At 36.6% G+C, this 24,051-nt stretch overlaps 4 protein-coding genes across 4 annotated transcripts in view; 1 reads left to right on the forward strand and 3 right to left on the reverse strand.

Annotated features, from left to right (window-relative positions):
- Positions 1-1,383, forward strand: part of LOC101304004 — a 4,784-nt gene extending 3,401 nt beyond the window's left edge. The window contains exons 5-6 of the mRNA XM_004300805.1: positions 996-1,174; positions 1,287-1,383. Of these exons, the coding sequence (XP_004300853.1) occupies positions 996-1,174; positions 1,287-1,383 (276 nt within the window). The remainder of the gene's footprint in view (positions 1-995; positions 1,175-1,286) is intronic.
- Positions 1,384-2,055: 672 nt separating this feature from the next.
- On the reverse strand, positions 2,056-3,765 carry LOC101304292 (receptor-like protein 12-like). The gene has a single exon (XM_004300806.1). The coding sequence runs from the start codon at positions 3,763-3,765 to the stop codon at positions 2,056-2,058; it is 1,710 nt and encodes a 569-aa protein (XP_004300854.1).
- Positions 3,766-5,867: 2,102 nt separating this feature from the next.
- Positions 5,868-12,036, reverse strand: LOC101305846 (protein SPA1-RELATED 2-like). Its single transcript, XM_004298828.1, has 9 exons — positions 11,883-12,036; positions 10,162-11,538; positions 9,895-10,052; positions 9,007-9,246; positions 8,415-8,919; positions 8,187-8,333; positions 7,156-7,479; positions 6,939-6,998; positions 5,868-6,738 (listed from the first exon to the last, which is right to left on the reverse strand). Exons 2-9 carry the CDS (start codon positions 11,443-11,445, stop codon positions 6,547-6,549), a joined length of 2,910 nt encoding a protein of 969 aa, XP_004298876.1. The 5' UTR covers positions 11,446-11,538; positions 11,883-12,036; the 3' UTR covers positions 5,868-6,546.
- A 3,398-nt stretch (positions 12,037-15,434) lies between these two features.
- LOC101304584 lies at positions 15,435-18,286 on the reverse strand. Its single transcript, XM_004300807.1, has 3 exons — positions 17,803-18,286; positions 16,552-17,124; positions 15,435-15,742 (listed from the first exon to the last, which is right to left on the reverse strand). Exons 1-2 carry the CDS (start codon positions 18,284-18,286, stop codon positions 16,583-16,585), a joined length of 1,026 nt encoding a protein of 341 aa, XP_004300855.1. The 3' UTR covers positions 15,435-15,742; positions 16,552-16,582.
- Positions 18,287-24,051: the final 5,765 nt, after the last annotated feature.

Genomic DNA, 24,051 nt, shown 5'->3' on the forward strand with positions numbered 1-24,051 from the left:
TTATATTACGAAAATATCGAATATTAATGAAATTTTATCAAATTTTATATAAACATGTTTAATCTATTTTTGGTTAATTTTATTAAATTTTGGTTAAATATACCATGTTTATATAAAATATGATAAAATTTCCATCGATATTCGATATTTTCTCAATATAATTTATTTTAATTATATATTTTAGTTTATTTTATTTTGGTTTGCTTAACATGTAACTCTAAAAATATATATACATACAAGAGTTCTACTAACTTTTATCACTATTGTTGCAAAAATAAATATTTAATTTTGGAGTTTTTTTTTATAAATATTTTTGCTAAAGTAAATTGTTTTATTTGTATTTGATAACCTCAAAAAATAAATTATTTTGTTAAAGTAAATGTAAAAATTGATATATTTATTAAAATGACAAAAATGCCCTCAAAATTTAACGGTGTTAGTGGTAGGGTATCAAAATGTTAACAGAATGAAAGTTTGGGTATAAAAATACAAGTTTTTAATAGTTAGGTATGAAAATGAAAATAACATTATAGTTCGGGTGGTGTTTTATAATTAATCCTATTTGATATTTTCAATGACATGTCTCTTTATGCCCTACATAACTTTTCAGATTGCTACAGTATTACAGTATTATCTTCCACTGCAACCTTAAAATTTACAAATATCAGAAGTATCGGTTGGGGTTGGACTGGTGTTATTTGGTTGTTCAACATTGCCACTTACATGCTACTTGATCCCATCAAATTTTATGTCCGCTACGCACTCAGTGGACAGGCATGGGGTTTAATAGTAGACCAAAGAGTGAGTAATTCTTACTTACAAATAGTATTATTAGTGATAAATTTCTTATAAATGTAAAATGTCAATGAAAGAACAATTGTAAGAAACTTAAAAATTTTGATGCAGAAAAGCAATTTCTAGTGTTCCAACATCCTTTGTCCTATTTATCTCAAAATTTCAAACCTTATTTGATATCCATTTATGGGTTTTACCAGACTCCATTTACTAGCAAAAAGGATTTTGGGAAGAAATCTCGTGAGGTTGCATGGGCAGCTGAACAACGAACACTACATGGACTGCAATCTACTGAAGGAAAATTGTTTGCAGAGAAGAGCGCTTTTAGGGACATTAATCTCATGGCAGAAGAAGCTAAAGGGCACACAAAGATTGCAAGGTCAGTCTTTACAAGATGCTCATATACTATTTTTATGGTAGAATTTTTGTATTTTCTTCGGATTTCTTCAGTTTTACAGTATTGTTCACTTTGTGAACATAACTTTGTGCAGGTTGAGGGAGCTTCACACTCTCAAAGGAAAGGTGGAATCATTTGCAAAGCTGAAGGGTTTAGATATTGATGCCATGAACCAAAACTACACCATCTAAGTCTGTATTCTGGTTTATACCTATACATATATACATATACAAGCCAGCCATGAAGCGGACGTCCGCACTGGGCTTAAAATGCGGACGTCCGTGCGGACGTCCTTCCGTCTTCTCTGACTGGCGCCGACGACTGTGCTCCTCCACCCGAGCGGACACCAACGGCATCCCAGCAGCATCTCCGATCACTTTCTCTTGTCGGTGAGATCAATTTGAAGGTCTAGGCAGCAACCTCCACCCAAAAGTCGATCTCGCCGGCAAACTGGAATTCGGTAGACTCGTCGAGAAGAGAAAGTGATCGGGGAAACCTCTGGTGTCCTCTCGGGTGGAGGCGCGCCTTTGTAGGCGCCGGACGGAGGAGAACGGAGGAACGTCCGCAGTTTAAGCCCAGTGCGGACGTCCTTTTCATATCCTTTTCGTATACATATATATATATATATATTAGTTTTATTTTGGCGTCACTATATACCATGTCCTAGCAGGATTTGAATAAGATTAAATTTATTTATTTTAGTTCACGACCATGATGTTTGAATACTACATATACAGAGGAATAGCAGAGCCCTTTAAGGAGAAAGTTCAAACTTATTCACATTGAATATGACATATCATTAGCTTAAATAAATCTAACTGATACAACACCGCGAAAAATAAAGTGGAAGATAGTCTGATCGATCACTCATTTCTGAACCTTCTCATCCTTTTCACAAGTCTGATCAGCATATCAACAATCTCGATGAACCACTCATCCCACCTTGTGATTACAACATCTGCTAGAACCACTCCCACCACCAACCCACTCCCTAAACCTGCCAAAGCAAATTTCCAATCAACTTCAATACCAGAGCCCTTGGGATTTGTTGTTGAAGGTGGAAGGTTGATACCCTCAGGATTTTCACATTTCTTTGGCAATGGATCTCCACATAATCTGGGATTTCCCTCAAATGAAGTGACATCAAATGTAGATAGTTGAGTTCCACCCGGTATGCGACCTGTGAGATTGTTGTGAGAGACATTGAACTTTTCTAGGAATGAAAGCTGTGAGAGCTGCTGAGGAATCTCCCCCGAGAGTTGGTTATGTGAAAGGTCGAGTGATTCAAGCACTGTCAAGTCACCAAACGATAATGGGATGCAACCGGTGAATGAGTTGTTGGAAATATTCAGCAAGCGAAGGCCTTTGAGTTTCCCAATGAATTGAGGAATGTTCCCTTCAAATTTGTTGTTAGAGAGATGGATGACTACAAGGTCATCTTGAATCTTTGGATAGTATATCTCAATACCCTTATTTGTTATCGAGATGGAACATTGTAAATAATGGTCATAACTATCATAAGAACCTTGCTCACTTGTGATACCTCTAATTGCATTCCCAGAGAATATGTATTCAGCTGGAAACTTACCTCTGAAATTGTTGTAAGACAGATCAAGAATGCGCAACTCGGGAAAATGACGATTCTTCTTAGGCTGCCCTATCACACCATAAAACCCGTTATGGCGCATTGCCAAAATTTTCAACTTCTGCAGAGGTCCCAGCCATAAGGGGAAAACATCATCAAATTGATTGTTGGACAGAACAAGAAACTCGAGTGATGCACAATTTACTAGTGACCTTGGTAACTGCCCCTGTAATTTGTTATGACTAACATCAATCATGCTCAGATCGCAACTTGCGGTGGTGAATCTTTTAGGAAGAATGCCATGAAATGTGTTGTTTGCAAGATTGAGATATTCCAGACCAGGTCCCAGACACTGCGGTAACATACCACTCAACTTGTTGCTTGACAAATCGAGGTAAGAGAGTTTTGTTAGATTGCAAATCTGTGGTGACACTTTTCCACTCAAATTGTTGTTTCCAAGAAATAAATATTGCAAATCATTATTCGTATTCCCGAGGCATTGTGGAAGCACACCACTCAATTTGTTATCCGACAGACCAACGGAGGACAGAGTACTCACATTGCAAAACAATGGTGGAATTTCCCCAACCAGACTGTTGGACGCAAGTTCTAAGAATTCTAGGTTGACCCAAGGAATGGTAGATGGAGGTCGGTCAAACCCTGAGAGAAAGTTATGAGGAATGATTAGGTACTTAAGAGTTTGTGTGCTCATGTTCCACATCCATTTTGGCACTCGGCCATGCAATCCGTTTCCTGAAAGATCCAACACAAGCAATGAATCTTGAGATCTTAGGAAGTCTGGAAACTCGCTTATGTTGCACCCTCTCAATACTAGCCTCTCAAACTTTGGAACTACAATAGTTGCATTATTCATAGATGTAGATCCCATGAGCACTTCCGGTTTATTTCCAGATAGCCTTAGATCGGTGAGGTTTTGTAGCTTAAGAAACTTGTGGAACTCTATTGTACCGCTCCAATTATTATCCATTAGATTAAGCAACCGAAGATTCACAAGATTGAATAACGATGGAGGAATTGAGCTATTAAAATTATTACTACCCAGCGAAAGTTCTGTTAGTTGGGTAAGGTTTCCAAAGGAAGGAGGGATGGGGCCGGATAATTGATTTAAAGCAAGCACAAGGGTCGTTAGTTGGCTAAGGTTTCCAAAGGAAGGAGGGATTTGATCAGAAATATTGTTTCGAGGAAGGCCTAAATAGAATAGATGTCTAAGATTACTAAGAGAAAATGGTAATTTACCTGACAGATGGCAATCCAAAAGAGCAAGGGATTTCAAATGTGACAAATTAGCTAAGGTGTCTGGTATTGAGGAAGATATATCAATGTGAGAAAGATGAAGTTTTTCTAGACCAGTTAAGTTTTGAGCTAAGCTTCTCAAGAATCCTTCATGTGAAAACATCATATCATCGCTATAATTTCTCCAAATAGAAAGGGAAGACAACTTAGACAAGTGTGAAATTTCAGACGGGACACGACCGGAAAAGCCCGAATGAGAGAAGTTGAGGTACCTGAGCCTTGGAAAGTTCCTAATGGTAGGAGGAATTTGAGAGGAATTGAAATCATTGTTAGCAAGGTTGAGGCTCTCAAGATGAACAAGGCGGAAGATGGAGCTGCTACGGTTGATAGAGCCATAGAGACAACTGCCACTAAGATCAAGGCCAATCACATGACCAGTCTCCTCGTCACACGTGACCCCGTCCCATGAGCAGCAACTTCTGTTTGATTTCCACGAAAGAGTCTTCGGATAAGCACCATAATCATAATAAAATGATGAAGCACTTGTGTTGATGACAAAGCTTTTGTTTGAACTGCAGCAAGGCAGAATGCTCGTTAGCAGAGCAAAGGGGAGTATATGACTGCAAAGAGTTGGCCACCACAAGGTGGAACTTGACAATTGTTGAAAGAATGTAGATGGAGAAAAGCATCAAGGATAGAGACGATAGCCCCATGATATCTGTTTAGTTTGGTTACTGATGTTTGCTTAATTAAGGAGGTATTTATAGACACAAATATGTAATAATTAATGTCACAAATCTATACTAAGACAGATGCTTAATTTTTAAAGTTCAGATTTATGTGGAACTCAAATCCTTGGACGAATGATACAAGTGACTTAATTCTTGGGTCCAGCAATAAAATTAAGTGTGGCAAAGATTTTTCCACATATAAGAACAGTAAGTTTGGTTAGAAGTCAAGTCCTCGATCTAACTTATCCTCGATCTAACTTATGAAATGGGGCAGCCTGTGAGTTATAAGATGAGTGCAGTTCCATATCTACTAAAACGAGTGGACTCGGCGGATCGTTGATTTAACACATTAGTTTTTGGTAACAGCAAGTAATCAAGATCTGTGGTACGTTGGAGATCAAGCAGTCAAGACTAATAAGAGTATAATTAAAGTGGTTCAAATTAAGCTGACATCCAACTTTCAAAAGCTCAGACTAACTATTAAGCTTATAATACTTTTTCTTGTATTTTCTCAGAAAATGGCGATCTCTATGTCATTGCGTGGATTTTTCCAATTCGTTTACAAGTCTCTGGTGTCATGTTATTATTAGCACAGGGTTGTGCTTGTGTGTGTCGACTCCTATCAACCTTTTTGTATTTGAAATTTGGGAAAATAGGTTGTGCATAAAATGTCAGACACAAATAAAAGTGTGGTCTTTCCCTAAGATGAGCTTTGGTGATTTCATAAGTACCAGCTTAGAAATATTTATATATCGTCATAATAACAGGTTGTCCAGACTTTTCACAAAGAAATAAAAATGTGATAGTGTTCACACATGCTTAATTTTCAAAGTTCTGATACTTTTGTGGAATAAAATTGTTGGACAGATGATGCAAGTGAGTTGAATTCTCGAGCCAAGCAATAAATATCGATAAGATTCTTCCATATACTTGTAGGAAACAATAAATCCTCTAACTTATGAAATGGGGCAAAACTCAGAGTTAAAAGTTCTGTGTGGTCTCCAAAAAACAAAGTTGTCATATAAACCTAATTCCTGAACATTTACAAGAGCTGATCCCTCATCCCTCTGTTTTACACTATACACCGAAAACAACTCAACACCAACCCTAAAGGTTACAAATACTTTCTACTTTTATAAACAAACGGCTGACTTGTACAGGCTTGCAAGTATACAACAACTGCCAGAATGGATAAGCTACTCTGATGAGAAAATATAACCTACTAACATCATTCCTGCATAATTGATTTCTTTTTTGGAGGAATAATGCTTAGGATGAACCACAGATATGCACCCCTAGATGATCCACACACTGTTTTTCCAAAAAATTGATTCCCATATGTAACTGGCATGGCCTGTTTGCTCTCATTTTGAAATCTTGAAGCCGAATGTAACAAACCGGTCCTCAAGCTTCCTTTACTTGTTTGGACAGGAAAGCAGTTTAAGGTTGGTCAGTTCTAGTGCTGGCACCACAGTAAGACTTGAGTATTCAAATAATTTTCACAACCAGCTAGTTGTCTTTCTGATGTTTAGGGCAGAAATGCTGCACCACTAGTATGTTAGTTGTTTTGGGACCCTCCTATCTCGCATGGATGGCTATAATTAGACATATCCTAGGATTCAGTCTTTCTGTGAAAAGTTCCTTGAGTTTCTCCGTGACGTACGGACTTACCGTCTCAACCATAGAATATGCTTCTAGCAGAAAGCTAGCAGATTCACATGCCATTAAGAAGGTCTGAAAAGAAAAGTGTCTTCTTGATTGATGTCAAGAGGGTTACCTTTTCCTTACACAATCTGCAACACTTTTATGCACCCGCTTGAATTAGCGGCAACCACCATTTTTGATTTCTGTCTCCAGCAGATGCTCGAAACAAATGGTCCATTAATTTCATCCGTCTCCTTTCCGGTTATAGGATCAATGGAGCCGAATTTGTGTGAAGTGATTGGCATAGGCAGAGATCTATAATAAGCATAAACCTGGAACAAGGAATTGAGATATCACATAAAAGCTAAAGAAGCTGGTTATGCTATGTTTTAATTAAACTGCACATGTAAAGAACTAGATATCTCTATGTATCTTTTCTGTTATGAGCTCCCTACTTTGATCAAAATTTTACAAGCCATTCCTACTTGAGTTCATTACTAAAAGAACAAAATAACAAAGAATTAATGAATACCTCATTTGTTTCTGAACCACACGCTATATAACCATCAGAAACAGATAAGCCCACAAAGTTCTGAGGAAGTAAGCATCCAGAGTGCCAACCGACCGAGAAAAGAGGAGAAAGACTTTGTCAGATAGTTACCATGTGGTCAATGCAAGTATTATCTAAATATATATGTCAAGACAAAAAGAATAAGCCCTAGCAAACGTAACCAAAAATGAGGAACAACCTTCTCATTGGTGTGCCCACTGAGGGTATTGCTGCAAGCATTGGTGGATGGACCACTTGCAGTGGTTTTGTTGAGATCCCATAGCTTCAACGTGTTGTCGGTGGATGCAGAAACAAGGGTCTCAGAGTCCAAGAATTTGGCATAGCTTACGCTTTTCTGGTGACCAACCAATACACACCAGGGTGTTCTAATATTACGAAGATCATAGCAATATGTGTTGTAATCCGCAGACCCGAAGCCCAGCAAATTAGTGGAGTGAGCAGAGAACTGTACACAGCATACATTTGCAATGTTTCTGTTTCTGATGGTGCCTGTACAGTTTTTCTGAGGAAAAGGAACCACAAAAACATGTATTTCAAAAGAAAGTCATAAAATCTAAAGCAGTAGTCGGTACTGCAATAAAGAAGTGCAAAAATAGAAAGACATCATTTGGCTAGAATACAATCTGTAGAAGTTTTTATTGTGCTATATTTTTGGCATCAAAAACCCCATTGGGAGTTTTGTTAGAGGAGTAAAATGAGTTTATATGATATCAATTTTAGGGTTTATAATGTCAATTGGAAATTCAATTTAAAGTTTGGGCGACCTCAGTTTTGACTAAAAAATCCGCAACTGTTAAATATGGTTCCCTACTAACATTAATAAATACAATCACACTTCCATATGATTTGCATAAGAGACCCTCTGAGGACAGTTCTCAAAGCGTTTTTTAGCATCTCAAGTATGCTAGTTTAATCAGCACAGTTTTTCCTATTTCATTTCCCCAAAATTGGGGAGACAAAAAAATCTCTTCAATGATAATTTTAACAAGCTTGATGATTAAACAAGTAAAACTAGTCTTCTTATACCGTAGAAAAATAATATGATAACATCTTTCTTATTGTTAACTTTGAAAATTTTTAACCACTTGTGTATTGGACACAATGGATCAGAAGAACTAAATAACAGTATTGAACAATTTATCCTTCCGCTAAAATTATACTATCCTGAAGCATCAACTTTCTAATAGGGACATTTATGTGATAGCATACCTCATTAATGCTCCATAGTTTCACAGTACCATCATCACTTCCACTGGCTAATTTTGTAGGATCTACTTGAGAAAAGTCAACAGACCAAGCTTTTTGTTCATGCCCTCTGTATCGAGCAAACTCTTGACCAGTGCTCACATCCCACAACTGAATATCCATAAAAGCAAATCAATTAAAAAAATATATATTAAACAATAACCAAATTAATATAGATTAAAGTATGCATACCTTCACTAAACCTTCATGATCAGCTGAAGTGAGATAGTTTTTTATGTAGTTGTTCCAGCAAATACAGCTAATCTTTGATTCATTTGACATCTCGATCGATGGATAATGAATATCAACAGAATCATTGAACAGTGCATTAAACTCATAAATCTTTATTTTCTTTGAAACCCCGGCAGAAGCGATGTAGTCCTCATCCCGATCAAAACTCAAAGAGCAAATCAAATTTGAGTTACTGTTGAGATCTCCATTTCTTAGTACTCCACATACTTCAAACTTACTGTACCGATCATACTTGCATAAACCATCAAAGATAGCTCCCAATTGATCCGTAGGAGTCTTATTTTCATCATCCTCTGATTTCATATACCAATTTTTGCGAGTTTTTAATAACTCTTTATCTATACGTATAGTAGAATCAGCTTCAGTAGGCTGAATCTTCCTTCTCATAGAGAAGTAAGCACTCTCAAGCTGATCAATATTCCTCGTCAACCTTGACTCATTTGAACTGGGAAGAGGGGGTAAAAGAGGAAGCATCTCCGATCTTGAAGCTTCTTTACATGCATTTTTCCATCCACCCAGGGACTCCTTGTACCAGTCGGGATCAATCAAGGGTTTTCTTATACAGTACCTCCTCTCAGCTTCTTCAACATCTGCTTCTAAAACCCTGATGCTTTCCATCAACTTGAAGGCATCCTTCTGCTTCTTTTCTTTCATAAACATGAGGAAATGAGATAATAGTTCCAATTCAGCATCATCTTCGACCACAGAAGATGCCACTTTCTCTTCACACACCTCCTGTATTCCATTAACTACTTCCGATTGTAGAATTTCCCTGTATTCCATTAGACCTCAGAACAGTGTATCAAAGTCCAAAGTGAGATAATATTCCAAATTTACCTTTTTTATTTGTTCAAAGTGATTATAAACTCTAGAAAAAAAATTCATCAAGTATCAAATAACACTTGAACATTCAATAAACAGCGCTAGTACACTTCAAATACTTAAAGAAGAAACATAGCACCAAATTAAATCTGATATATCCGAAGAAAAGATGGTGAATCAAGAGACTCCACAAGAAAGCATTAGACAAGGAATAAAAAACTATTTCAAGATCTTGAAGTTCAATCAACCTAAGAAAACGACAATTACTAAATATTTCCCTAATCATACACTGTTTGTTTCGATTGTCACTTCAAACGTGATACCAATCATAACATTAGGGCAGTAGTTTCATGGATCATCTGTAAAGGACATATATACGTAAACACACGGACATATATACTTGCAAGGAACACAAGGATCGGTTTCACTAATTTTTCAAAGGAACCTTAAAACTAATGTTTTTGCCAGCAGTTACTTAATACATCTTATCTTTTCTGATAATATACCATACAGACCTTGAAAGATCACTAATTCAGATTCTCCATATCTAGCGTCATACAGAATCTTACATATTAGTATGACACGGGTTCAGCATTACCTTGTTGTTGGACGTGAAGACGGTTCAGGATGAAGTAACCAAAGACAAAATCCAGCCTCCTTGGCGTATTCTGACAGAAAACTTGGAGGAAGAATTCTATGACGAAGATTGAACATTGCTGTGACAATGGCACTATTTGAGTCAAATTGCGCAAGCAACTGAAAGAAAAGACCATAATCCATTAGAACTTTCATTCCATTTGGTAAAGCAATATGTTAGGGAAGCAATATCATAGGCAGCAACAACATTATTCTATTATTTTTGCACCTCAAAAAGAAGAACGCCCAGACTGTAGATATTTGACAAAACAGTACAGCTTCCTTCATTGAGTTCTTCAGGACTGATATACCACTTTTCTTCCAACTGTTCGGTGATTGAAGTCAAGTGTTGTGGAGCTGCATTATACATTATAGGAGATCTATTTCGGAGACCATTAATGTTGAAGTGGCTAGCATTCCTAGTTTCACGCTGGAAACAGGAAGAAGTGGGGAACTGAGGCCATTGCTTAACCAATCTAGTGCTCTGGCTGATCTTTTGCTTCTTTGCACTTGAACCAACAGAAACAAATTCATGCTCCACTGACATTATTTTCTTTGAACTATTTTCTGAATGACAGATACCTTTATCCATAGAACTTTCTAGTATCTCTTTTGGGATTGGTAAGCCAACATACTTGACCTCATTTGAAGGCAACATCTTAAAAAAAGAAGGGTGCAATTCTTGCAAAGCAACACCTTGAGAGTGAAACTGATTCACGATATTTGCAATTTGTTTGAATACATACAGGCACACAACTTTATTCACTTTAGGACGTTCAATTCTCAGCCATTCTCTTAAACTGATTTCATCATTTTCCAAGGCTGGCGGTCTGGGCACAACGTTCACATCAGTGGAAATAGGCATAACAATTCTGACATCCAAACTCTGTGCTGGATCAGAAGTAGCCCTAGAAGCACCGGTAACCTTTGTACTGTTGAGGTTCTTAGATTGAACGGGACCGCCACCATGATTTGGACCTTTGAAAATAACACCCTTACCCTTCAATGTATTCTTAACATAATATTCTGATCTTGATTTAGAAAGCATTTTTGTCCGGATACCTCCACATGCATTGCCTGAAACCCCTGCATCTGGAGTACTTGTCAATTCTGCCACAACTTCAACCAGATTGTCACTATTTGCCTTTTGAACCATAATATCATCCAAAGATGGGAACTCCTTATTCTCCAAATCATTTGATCTTACCTGACCAAAATCTATAAATGCAGTATTGACTCGTGAACTCCCACCACTCCCGCTCCTTGATCCACTCGGATACAAGCCTAAACCATCATGCGGGTTCACAAAACACTCCTGACTCGAGCTCTCAGGACAACTGCTTCCAACCGGTATACGCAATGAATGATCTTCTTCACCCGGTGCACGCATCTCCCTGCAGTCAAACATGTGGCCATTTTCCAGTCTCAACGCATGCTCATTCTCCTTACTCTGAAGCTGCACCCCCTCCGTCTGATCCTGCACGGCCACCTCCCTACCCACTGCATTCTCCATCTTTTTCTAAACCGATATCATCCAACCAAATCTCGAGAAGCTCCCACGCAGGAACCTCGTCCAGCTGAGACAGCACTTCAACTCCTGCAGCAACTTCAACACCACTCTAAAATCAGCTAAACCAAACCTATGAAATCATCCAAACCAATACACCATACCACTAGAAATCGTAACAAACATGCAACAAATTCTACACATAAACACAAACACTAAACAAAAATCAATCACAAAACAGCTCAACAAATAATCAAAAAAAATAAATCAAGATCCTTGACATTCAATTCTTGCTACTCAGAAATGCAAGTGAAAACTAACAAACTGAAGCTAACTTCTTCCTTACTTCACAATAAACTACAACCACCGCCAAAAAAATTTCCGGTTCAATTTCAAATAAAACAAGAGCAGAAATAGAAAATGGCGATCAAATTCAACCATACCTGACCCGAATCCGCACCGAACCCGTCGAAATCAAATTCTCTGAAACCTGAACAAGAACCGAGCCTGAAGAACAAGAGATTGAAGTGAAAGAGAAGAAGAGTGAGCTTTTTCAGCCAGAATTGGAAAAATCAAGTATCTTTTTGACTCCCAAAACCTTGAGCCTTCTCCAAATTAGGATAAATTTCAGTTCTTTCACTCTTCTCTCTTTTCTTCTCTGCAAATCTTTCTTATTTTCTTTGGGTAAGAAAAATATCCCAGTATTTATAGTTTTATTTCTTAAAAAAATATTTCTGAAATTAAATGGATCGCGGAAAATAAGCAGCCAGTAATTTTGGTATTTTGTTATTTATTTTAATATAACGGCACGCACCGCTCACATATCTGACGCAGTGCAAACAAGAAACTATATGGCTGGGAATATTTCGCTTTTTTTTTATTCTTATTGATGAAATTTAGGCAAGTATTTTTCACTTTTTTGAATTTTTGATTCCGGAATTACTGATATTTATTAAAGCTGTTAAATTCTAAAAATGTTGAGAATTTTCTCAAATTGATGGACATGATTCTCTCCATAAGTTGCTTCGTAATGTTGTTAATAGAAGCATAATCTAAACGTGGGAAATATGCAATTAGACATAAGTATATTAGGCATAACATATTTGTTAATTGAGATCTTAAGTATCAAAATACGTATTAGAGTAATGATGTTAATGAACGTGGACATGTGGTTACGATCACTAAATACATACGAATTAGAATTTGAGTTTAAAGAAAAATATACTTAAAAATAAAAAGTCACCAACATATTCGATTATGATTACGGGTATCAAGAAAACGTGATTTTTAAACGGAATTTGTGCAATCAAACACTTTGAGACACTTACGCTAACGACCAAATGAATCTAATGAAGAGCAATTACAAACCACCACATTGTTTTCAATATAGCGTCGATCAATGATTTGATTGATTTCGTAAGTTTGAATATTCCTTCCGTTACATAATAGCGGTAGTTCTCTAACCATTGGACTGACATAGACAATAAAGAATAACACGACATGCAACATCAAAACTTAGGCAGTGCCGCCATTATTTCTATTACAAGTTGGTGGTAGTTCTCCAATCGGTGGATTGGCAGACACAATTAAAAAGAACACGATACCAGACGCCAAATCTTATGTAGCGTCAGCTTGTATATTCTTTTGTACATATGAGTTTGTGGTTTTCCAATCATTGAATTGGCTAAGATAATTAATAAGAATCAACAACCGACACCAAATCTTAGACAACGTTGCCGTATTTTTCATTTAATAATACGTTTGGCCGCTTGCATTTTTCACGTGTCATAATCTCATTACTTGAACTTACAAACAATTAATAGAACATTCTAACCTAAACGTTCTCTTATGTATCACGAAAGACAATATCTAACGTTTAGCAAACGACATTCTCATACATCTAACCGAGTAACAATGATAAATTATAATTTTCAACAGTCATCTACCCAATACCGTGCTTTGAACAAATAGATTCCTATTTTGAAGTTTCATAATATATGCAATAATATGTGCTTGAAACTTTGAATTAGTGAAGTAATAACACTCTTTAAGCCAAGCATTTGTAGCGTAGGTAATATTACGCCGAAGTTAATGCGACAAATATCTTTCACTTCATCAGTCTAATCAAATCAGCTCTTAACAAATCAATGGGCCACAATTATGGTGTCAATTTTTTTGATTTTTTGTTTTTCGGATGAAGTTTTTATCATAAACGAAAAAAGAAAAAAAAGAAAAGGGACTTTCCTGACCAAACAAAAGAACAAACATATATATGTCATGCACGTGCAAGACAAGAGGTGGAGATGGTTACTTCACGTGGTTGCCGATGGGGTGGCTAACCTCCCTTCGGTTTCAAGTTTTGAACTCTCGATCGACATCACTTTCAAAGGCTCAAAACCATGAGCGGGTATAATTTCACCGACTATTAAGAGAGTCATTGGATGAGCATTCATAACAATATGACTCAAACTATGAGAAGGTTTGGTTTTATCGACTGTTGACCGACTAAAAAAGCCACTAAAATACATTAAATTGACAGATAAATTCACCAAAATAACTTACATCACAACAAGATTACATTTCGGATAACGATTGAGAAAATTTTAAGTTTCAAAATCTCATAAACAACCTATAACTAAGCTTATCAAATAACTTATACAATACTATGATTAGGTCGTTACGATAAGGATTGACAAACTTTTTAAGTGACTAGACATTGTATCAAGGAACATGTTTGAATAATGCCAAGTCCGTTTCAATCTTTTACGATCGACTGATCAACCTGTTAGAAATAGCTTATATCACAACAAGATCACGTTACTAAGATTCAAGATAAGAAAAACTTAATCTGCATAAAGTTGCGTGAAGTGACGCGTTAGACTCAACCATTACACAATAACACATTTTCAAGATTTGTCTATATTTCATGACTAAATTTGCATAAAGTTACGTGAAGTAACGCGTTAGACTCGACCATTACACAATAACACATTTTCAAGATTTGTCCATACTCTATACAGACTAAATTTTCAAGATTTGTCCATACTCCATACAGACTAAATTTGCATAAAGCTGCGTTTGACGCGTTTGACTCAACTATTACACAACAACATATTTTCAAGATTTATCTATACTCCATACACACTTCACTATAAAAATTTTGCATGTCTCGCAATGAGGTGAGACCAACTGACAGGAGATCATGTAGTTATGGGAGAGCTGCTATTTGGGGCATGCCGCCAAGAAATTCACGTCATACCCGAACAGATAGCTTTGCTAATAATGGTGTGATTTACAGAAACTCCTCTATAGCTGCCATGAAGGCAATCGTTGCATGTCTACTTCGTCAAGTTCTTCACAAAGGGGGAATATCATTATGTTATCATAGACGATGTGTCTCGCTCGAGGCTGTGCCTATTGAACTTGAATAAGGTTGAGAAAGGAGTCACTATATTGACGTTGTATGAGCAACTTATGGGCCATCTTAAACGTGTGAGGTAGTGTTCATAACCAACAACCCTGAAATTGTAGGGGGGTTCACTCTGGCATTCAGTGCCAATATTCGTTCACTACGAAAGAGAAATGATAGCAGTGAAAAGGTTTGAACTGTGAAAGATGGAAGAGTCTGCAAACGGAACCTAATGCTAGAGGGCATAAGTTGGCAGCCACTCGGGCAATAATAGAGGGCATAAGTTGGAAGTTGATTGACTTCTGTACTAGAAACTTCAAATGCAGGTTGGTCTTGAATTGCAACAATGCAATCTCGCTGCTTAATGTTTATACCCGAGTTGGCTGCGAGACATGTGCAGTAATGCGACTACATATCATAACTGTTCAGAACTGCAAAGCTAGCAGAGAGAATATAGAAAGAGATGAAGTAAAAAGAACTGCAAAATGGAAATAAGCGCACAGATAGGAGTAACATCATTTGGCTTGGCTTCTAAAAAAACATCGTTTGGCTTGACCAGATGTAATACCTGGTTTTGTTCTACTTATACCATCAGCTAGTTCCCACACAACAGTAGCATAAGCTTCATACCCATGGTTATGTACTACGTATATTAACATTAGAAACCACCAGCATTTTCTTATGCAACATGATGGTCCTGTCGATCTATCTAGCTATCTACTGACAGTAACCAAGCCTCAGTTAGTCATCGACACTACTTCTCATGATACTCTTTCTTCAACTATATATCCAAAAACCTCCTCCAATATGTCTTGTTAGCTTCTAGCGATCAGAACTATAATTTCCGTCAATCAGCTACAACATCTTCTACCCTCATTAGACAGAACAGCTTCCCTGTAGCAAATGCATAAAGGAAATTCTTACTTTAAACAGTGAAAGCAAGTATGGTTGTCAAGTAATAGCATGTTCATCAATCAATAAGACAATTATTATTTCGGATGACCAGTTGATCAGTCCAATCATATGTCCAACCTATATATATATTCCTTTGTTTGAAACGAAAGACTTGAATATATGAAAACGATGGAATTCCTTACAAGCCAAAACATCAATGACAAAAAGAGGCAAAACAGGCATTCCTTCACCCTTCAACATAATACACGAAATCAACGGAAATCCTTTCTTTTCTGCAAACTTTGAAGGTAAATAATAGAAGCCGTTGTAAAGGTTAATTAAATACCTGGACTATGTCCAGACAGTAAACATAATTTTAGCATTATAGTGACAATATGTTTAATCGTGTCATGTCCAACTGTCTCCTTCACTTCATTTGGAGTAACATGCTCGGGTGACACAGTTTTCATTGTATTGAACAGTCTGAGGAACTAAGAATGCATATAGAAATGATGCACCGGTACTGTTACAATTATGACTTGAGTACTCTCCTCTACCTCATAATCAAATGCAACTGAAATGACCAAAACATAAGACAACTTTTCTTATCTAAGTATTAACAGAGGCTTTACAATTAATTTTACTATAAGAGAAAAGGATATATTATAAGTAGAGAGAAGAAATGACAATTCAGCAAGTATTAACAGAGGCTTTACAATTAATCTTACTATAAGAGAAAAGGATATACTATAAGTAGACAGAAGAAACAGCACTTTTGCAAAATCACTACAAATGTCATTTATTTTTACCTCTTTTGCTTTGGCTTTCGGCAAAATATCATCAAGTTGAGATAGTCAACTTCAGTTGAGATAGATTGTCATCTTCAGAGTCAGAGGAACTTGAGCTGCAGCTAGAACTATCAGAATCACTACTCACTTCCATAGGAGCATTAAGAAAAAGTTGTGATTTCTGTTCTGCCACAATTTTCTCTTCAGATACCCTTGAGTTCACTTGCTCATAATTTGGTAAATTTTGGTTTTCAGAGACCTTAATACCAGAAAAGTCAAGTTTTTCTGTGCAATGATTGTTGATAAAAGGACAATCAGGCACAAGGCTCAACTTTTGGCGTTGCTTCATCTCATTGTTTAAATTTTTATCTTCCTTAAACTTGCCACCCTCTTTGTCGTCATCATCACTACCACTTAAAGATGAAGCTGGTTTTCTCTTAGGAACCCTTGGCTTCCTTTCTACACCAGTCAAACTCAAAGATTCAGTGTCCTTCTGTATTTCAGACTTCTCACACAGCATCTCGGTTTCCTTGGGAGCACACTCATAATGTCTATCATTTAAACCAGCATCTTCAGATGGAAATTTGCGAATACCTGGAAAAAAGATAAGCATGATTGAGGAATTGGAAACATGGTACCCGCAGAAAATACTTTTAAAGGTGACAATTTGGCTTTGTTCTTATGTCAAGACAAGTGTATGTACCTACCAGCGAAGTGCAAATAATAGAGAATACATTCAAGGTTATTCCGAGGATTACCTAAAATGTACGTGGAATTCAAATTTCATTAACTACATACAAGGGCAGACCAAACTAAATCTCTACTACATGTCTATCACAAATGAATGCAGGGGAACATTCAGAGTTGCTCCAACCCCCTAACCTTCCCCTAACATATTCTAATGCGAGAACTCACATAAAGCTCCCTCCCCCATTTCCCACATAAATAACTACACCATTAACCATAACACCATAGGGTACATAAAACAAAACCCTCATCAAACATACCTCTCATAACTATCATAAACACAAACCACAACATTTTCTACATTCTCGTTCACAAGTATTTCAACAACTCTACTAACCGCTTCATTCCTTAAATCTCATTCTCGTAAACCTCTTCCAAATTAGTCCTAACGAACAACATAACAACACAACTAGACCAACATAGCCTAAAATCCAAGAATCAAATTAACTAGCAAACTACAAACTAGCACACCCTAAAATATCAAAATCATTCATATATATAAAAAATCTTTCCCCCAATATATACCTGAATCTTTCACACTCGACGCCACGCCTCCAATCTCATCACCCTCAACCTCCAATTTCACCACCACACCACCACTCGTCCCCTTCTCGCAGCTCAATCTCCTCGCATCTCCCTCCAGCTTCGAAGCCAGACCCTTCCAACCCTCGTACTCACTCACCACTAACCCCTCCAGCTTCAATTTCTGCCTCTCCAGCTCCCTGATCCTCCTCCTCTGCTCCAAGATCACGCCTTTCGACTCCGTCTCCACTCTCAGCATCTCCAGCTCTCTGAATTGGTTCGCTTCCAGAAGCTTCGCGTTCTCCTTCTTCAGGTTCTCGATTTCTCGCTTCAGGTTGGATTCTCTGGCGAGTAATGCCCGCTCGGCGCGTGCGTATTCGGCGGGGAGGAAGGCTGTCTTGAGCTTCGAGATCATCGATGGGATGGTGTCGGTGTCGGCGTCGTCGTCGGGCTCGGCGGTGGAATTAGACCGTGCCATAATCCCCATTTTTGAGAGAGAAGGAGAGTGAGTGAAGAAGAATGCTTGTCTTTTATAGTCTTTTCCTTCTTGATGATTTTTTTTTTATATCATAGTATTTCTCGAAACGAAAAAATGTGACGACATCTTACGATTTTTAGAGACATAGATTTTCGAGTGTCGTAACTTTGATTCTAGTATGTAGTCATTCCTGAATGTAGATCGGTTAGGTTGTCATAAAACCGGATTGACATTGCTGCTTAATAAGAATGTGACGCTTGAGAAAAAAATAACTATATTTTAAAAGTAAAGACGATTTTTTATATAAATTTTAGGTCTCGCTTGTTGTGTTATTACTAGATGTCTGTACCAATTCAATGTTTAGATAACTACCACCAATTTGTAACGGAAATTATATCATCCTAGTGTGAAGTACGGCGGACAAGAAAATCTTGTGGAACACATTAGAGTCATCAAATGCATATGATCTTGAACTGCAAGTTTGCAACAGTATTAAGTTTTAAAGAAAATGATCATTATGCCCACCGGTGCAAATGACGAGAGAAACTAAACCAACAAATTATAGATGGGAGATAGCATTTAACTGGTTCACAACAAGAAGCTAGCTAGCAAGAATACTACTGAAAGAAACAACAGGTACCAGCAAATGGAAACAAGGTAAATTGAGGGGGCTCACACATGCCCAGATTTGAATAGAGACACAAGAGCCTTGGGACTCAGGGCTCAAAAATCTAAGGGGCCCAAAAATATTTTTTTATAGTTGTCCAACAAAAAAAAAATTTAATAGTTTTTTAGCTGTGCAATCTGACATGAATTAAAGACAACTATCCTAAAACAAAGACAATTACACATGATGAGAGGCCCAAACCATCAATTACTGTTTACTACTTTAAATTTATACCAATAAAAAAATTAAAAATATTAAATAGAAGCAGCCAAACACGATAATTATGTAAGATATTGGTGTATAGATAGGATTTATAATACAATTAGGATTACTAAACCATTAAGGTTTTGGAATCCTATTTGCATAATAAGTATTTTGCATAAAAATCCTATATATTTTTGGATGTTATATGCTATTTTATATATATAAAAAAAAATTAGGGGCCCAACTCTAAGAATTCGACTCATGCCTCAAAATCTCAGGTCCGGGCCTGGGCTCACATCACCAGCTAGCTGGTTTTGCAATCCAACAGAATCCATAATTCTTAGTTAAAAAGTACAAAATGAACAACAACAGCAGTCTGCGCAATGTATCTGGTATGGTATGCATTTAGCTACCGATAGAAAAGTCTGATTTGCATAGTTTCAGAGAAACCATTTCCTGATATTGGATCCTGAATTGCACCGAGTCATTTCTGTAACCAACACTGCTTTTGATCTTCACACGATTCAAGAGGTCCAGGTATAAGGATGATCTTTCTTCAACTATATCATAAAAATTAACTTACTTGCTGTCACACAACCCCCATCATTATTCTGCAACTCTACACACAACAACAAACAACACTCCCTGGGGATCCCCGGATATGAGAAACCCAGCAAACGCAATTCCCTACAAAAGATGTGTAACTGTGTAAGATCAAGCAATTGTTACCGCTTACTAGAGATAGTAAATTAAAGCGAGTATAGTTGTATGAAACAAATATTTCAAAAATATGTGTAAAACTATATGAACATTACAATTTCTCTTAATGGGGAACAATTAGCTGGGACTTGATTCCTAACAAAAGTATTGAAACTTGGAAGATTAAGTATGGTACCTAGATGCTGCCACTTGCAAGATTAAGAGCTAAGTTCAGTTATAGTCACTAAGAAATGTCAAATTTTATGCACAAGGAAAGTGATTGAAGCATGGTGTCAAAATCATAGAAAATCAGATCAAATCAGTTGTACCTAGCTAGCTCCATTATCTAATAATGCATGCAAATAAAATGACCAAATTAAAACAAGCTGGAGTTTTCTAATCCAATTCAATGCCACAAGCATTAGGAAACATATTATATGTATATAACAAAATATAGCATTAATATATTCGTACGAAATTCAGAATCTTTAAATTTTTGATTACCTCTCATTTTTCGGCACTTTCAAAAAATTTACTGAATAGTGAATCAAACTCTTCATACTCTGCCTTTAGTGAGCTATTGGAAGAAGCTTCATCACTATCATATATCATTACCAAATGTATGATATGTTTCTTTCACACAAGACTTTGGAGAAGTTGGCAATGACTTCTGTTTCTTCCTTATATTTTCTTCAGATTTCCTTAAGATCACTGGATCACACCTTGATGGTTTGGCTTGTTTTCCATGATCGCTAAAATCAGAAGAAGCCGGAGAACTACTCCTCATCAACCTCTTGCCTTTCTTTCTAATCAGCTCAACTGATTGGGATACGATCCAAGACAGAATCTTCATCATCATCATTCTCATTGTTCCCAATATTTGGAGATGGCGCTTGTTTTCTTTTCAGCATTTGTGGCTTCTTTGCTACACCATCCACAGTTAAAAAACCATCAGGCTCATCTCTTTTAGAATTCATCTTTGGATACAAGGTTTCTCCAGCAGACTCATCATCGCTATCAATAATCACGATGGCATCGATAGCTACATTTTCAATACCTGGCAAGAAGAATTTAGGTTAGGCACCAGTGGTGAGAAATATAATTTTCTGCATATATATATGTAGCAAAATATGTAATGAGGCAAACTTTAAAAAATGTGATTTGTGCAAAATTCTCTCTATGAATACGACTACACATCTCTATTGGGCTCAAACATATAAGTCGACATGACTGTGTATGTATCAGAGACATGCTACATGAAAACGGGACTCTTTATCTTCCATATACATATTCCCATGAAATAATATAACAGATAACGGGACCCTTTATCTTCCATATACATATTCCCATAAAATAATATAACGGATATATATTTGAGGAATCCGGTTTAAGGGACACAATATTTGACATTAATTTTTACACCATTTAAAAATTAATTTTTACCCTAGCTCCGGCCACCTTGACCTCATCAAGTCCATGAATCCAAGCCATTGGAATACCAAATGGCTATGGTTTGTCACCAGATTAGTGTTTATGGTTCTCTTCCTCGATACCAAATTCACACTCCTTAGAAACTTATTTGCAACCTACCAACATATATAGATGTAATCTAAATCACTTCTTCCAACAAATTTCTGCTCCAGTTTCACAGTTCAAAAAACACAGATCGAAGAAAGCAATTGAAAGTTCACAGTTACACAAAAAGGCTAGCATGCAAGTTCAATACCTGAATATATCAAACACAAAAACAACAAATCTACCAATTGATTAAAATCATATTATCAAAATGCATGCAAATCTGATACATATATAGTTACATACCTGATGATTTTTTCAGATCCTTCATTCACTTTCAGAGAATCAAACTCATCCTCCAAAATCCAGGACATGAGCAGATTCTTCAATACCCTTATCAGTCCTACCTTCACCCTTAGATTTTTCATCCAACCTAATTTTCTGAGTTTCATCCTCCATCCTCGACAACGCACTGTCAAACTCCCTCATCATCTTCATATTCTCCTCATGCAACATCTTGTTCTTCCTCATAAGATCCAAAATCACCTTCTCATCAGCGCCAACCCCCCACCTCTTGGCCTTCTCCAGAAGCTTCTCATACTTGTCCATCCAAACCCTCCTCTCCTCCTCGACCTTCATCCTCTCCTCCCTCTCAGATTTGAGCTTCTCCTCCAACTCCTTCCTTTTCTAGCTTCTCATGGTCTTTCTTCAGTCTCATCTCTCTGACTACCAGCTCCTCCTCGACTTCATCGAAGTCTGCACTGTCACTCGCATCTCTCAGCGATGATTGGCGCTCTGAAATTGAAGTAGCATCACGTTATTATTAAGCTTGCAAGATAGAAATTCAGCTCATGGTATTCCATTTCTTGAAACAACTGAAATAGCATCATACATATTCAGTATATAGAAAGGTTACTTGGTCCAGAGAGTAGACATGCATGTGGTAATTAACCTTACTTGAGTTAATTCTGGGGCTTACTTGAGTACAGTAACTCAAGTAAGGTCAGTTTGGCTTGGAATCTGATATTACTTAGTTACTTAGTCCAGATTCGAAGCCAAACTTACCTTACTTGACCTACTTCTGGGGCTTCATCGACCCATCGACGAGTTCATCATAATTATTGCTATTCTTCATGCAAATTAAAACTGATGGGATTTGGGTACAAGTGTACAACTGCATACATGTACGTAGGACTTTATAATAAGGATTTATCTGCCCCCTCTTGTTAAGTTGTGGTAGCTAGTGGCCGTTGACGAAGACCTAGCCTAGTCCTAAATCCTAATATTATTATCTCTATATATATCAATATGGACGAATTATTATAACCAACCGTTTAAGCCAGCTAGTTCCAGTTGTTAATGAATGACTTCTTGCTGCAACTTGTTAGGAATTATTATAAGGAAAATGATTCTTGATTTTAGTAAGGTTTAAGATTTGTGGTCTTAATTCTAAGTGATATATTATGTCACCAAGACATATCACCAATTAAAAAGATTATATCATGTCATTTATAAATGAAAATATAATCTTGTCCTTTTAAATCAAATGACTCTAAATTATATTGTCTTTTTATTTAGAGAAAAAAAAAATATTATGTCTTTGTTTTATATAAAACTATATATTTCTAGCCTTTTTTTTTCTTTTCTTCTGTTCATCACTATATATACATATATTTTTGAGAATATACTATTTTTTGAGAAGAAGAAGAAGAAGAATATACTAGGTTGTTCTGAAATGCGGATTCTTTTGAATATATATACACATATAATTTGTTCAAGATCGAAAAAAAAAAATTTGTCCAAGAACAAAACTTTACACATATATATAATTCATCCCAAATAAAGTTTAAATATATATAGGTATATTCATCCAAAAGAAATCGATAGATTTTTTTTTTATATTTTAAATTCAATACAGAATATATAGAACTAAGTTTAGTTATATAGATATCAAAATTCTAACCTGCAGTAAAATAGAATATTAAAATTGATAAGTTAAAAGTCTAAAACTTTTTTTTTTACTATAAATTTAGTTCTAAATTTAGATTCACAAAGATGGATGAAAATTTTAATAAATTTACGATATCAATAAATAAATTTATGGTATAAAGTCTAATTTAGTATGATTATTAACTTGGTCATTATTGATAAATTAAATGTGGTATACATATTAAGAGGGTAAGAAAATATTCCATATTAATATGTAGTAGCCATTAATTGTTAGGGTTAATATTGTATTTTTACCTAAGAATGACATGATATGGTTTATCAAATTGATGATGTGTCTAAGTGACTTGGTATGCCACATAAGATTAAGGCCATAAATCTTAGACCTTATTAAGGCCAAAATCACCTTCTCATCAGCGCCAACCCCCCACCTCTTGGCCTTCTCTAGAAGCTTCTCATACTTGTCCATCCAAACCCTCCTCTCCTCCTCGACCTTCATCCTCTCCTCCCTCTCAGATTTGAGCTTCTCCTCAAACTCCTTCCTTTTCTAGCTTCTCATGGTCTTTCTTCAGTCTCATCTCTCTGACTACCAGCTCCTCCTCGACTTCATTGAAGTCTGCACTGTCACTCGCATCTCTCAGCTTCGATACCAACACCGAAATGCTAAAGGTCTCGTCAGGTAGCTTTCTCGAAACCATCAGAGAGAGAGAGAGAGAGAGAGAGAGAGAGAGAGAGAGAGATA

The sequence above is a fragment of the Fragaria vesca genome, linkage group LG5 (assembly GCF_000184155.1).
Source record: "Fragaria vesca subsp. vesca linkage group LG5, FraVesHawaii_1.0, whole genome shotgun sequence".
In the NCBI taxonomy this organism is placed as follows: domain Eukaryota; kingdom Viridiplantae; phylum Streptophyta; class Magnoliopsida; order Rosales; family Rosaceae; genus Fragaria; species Fragaria vesca.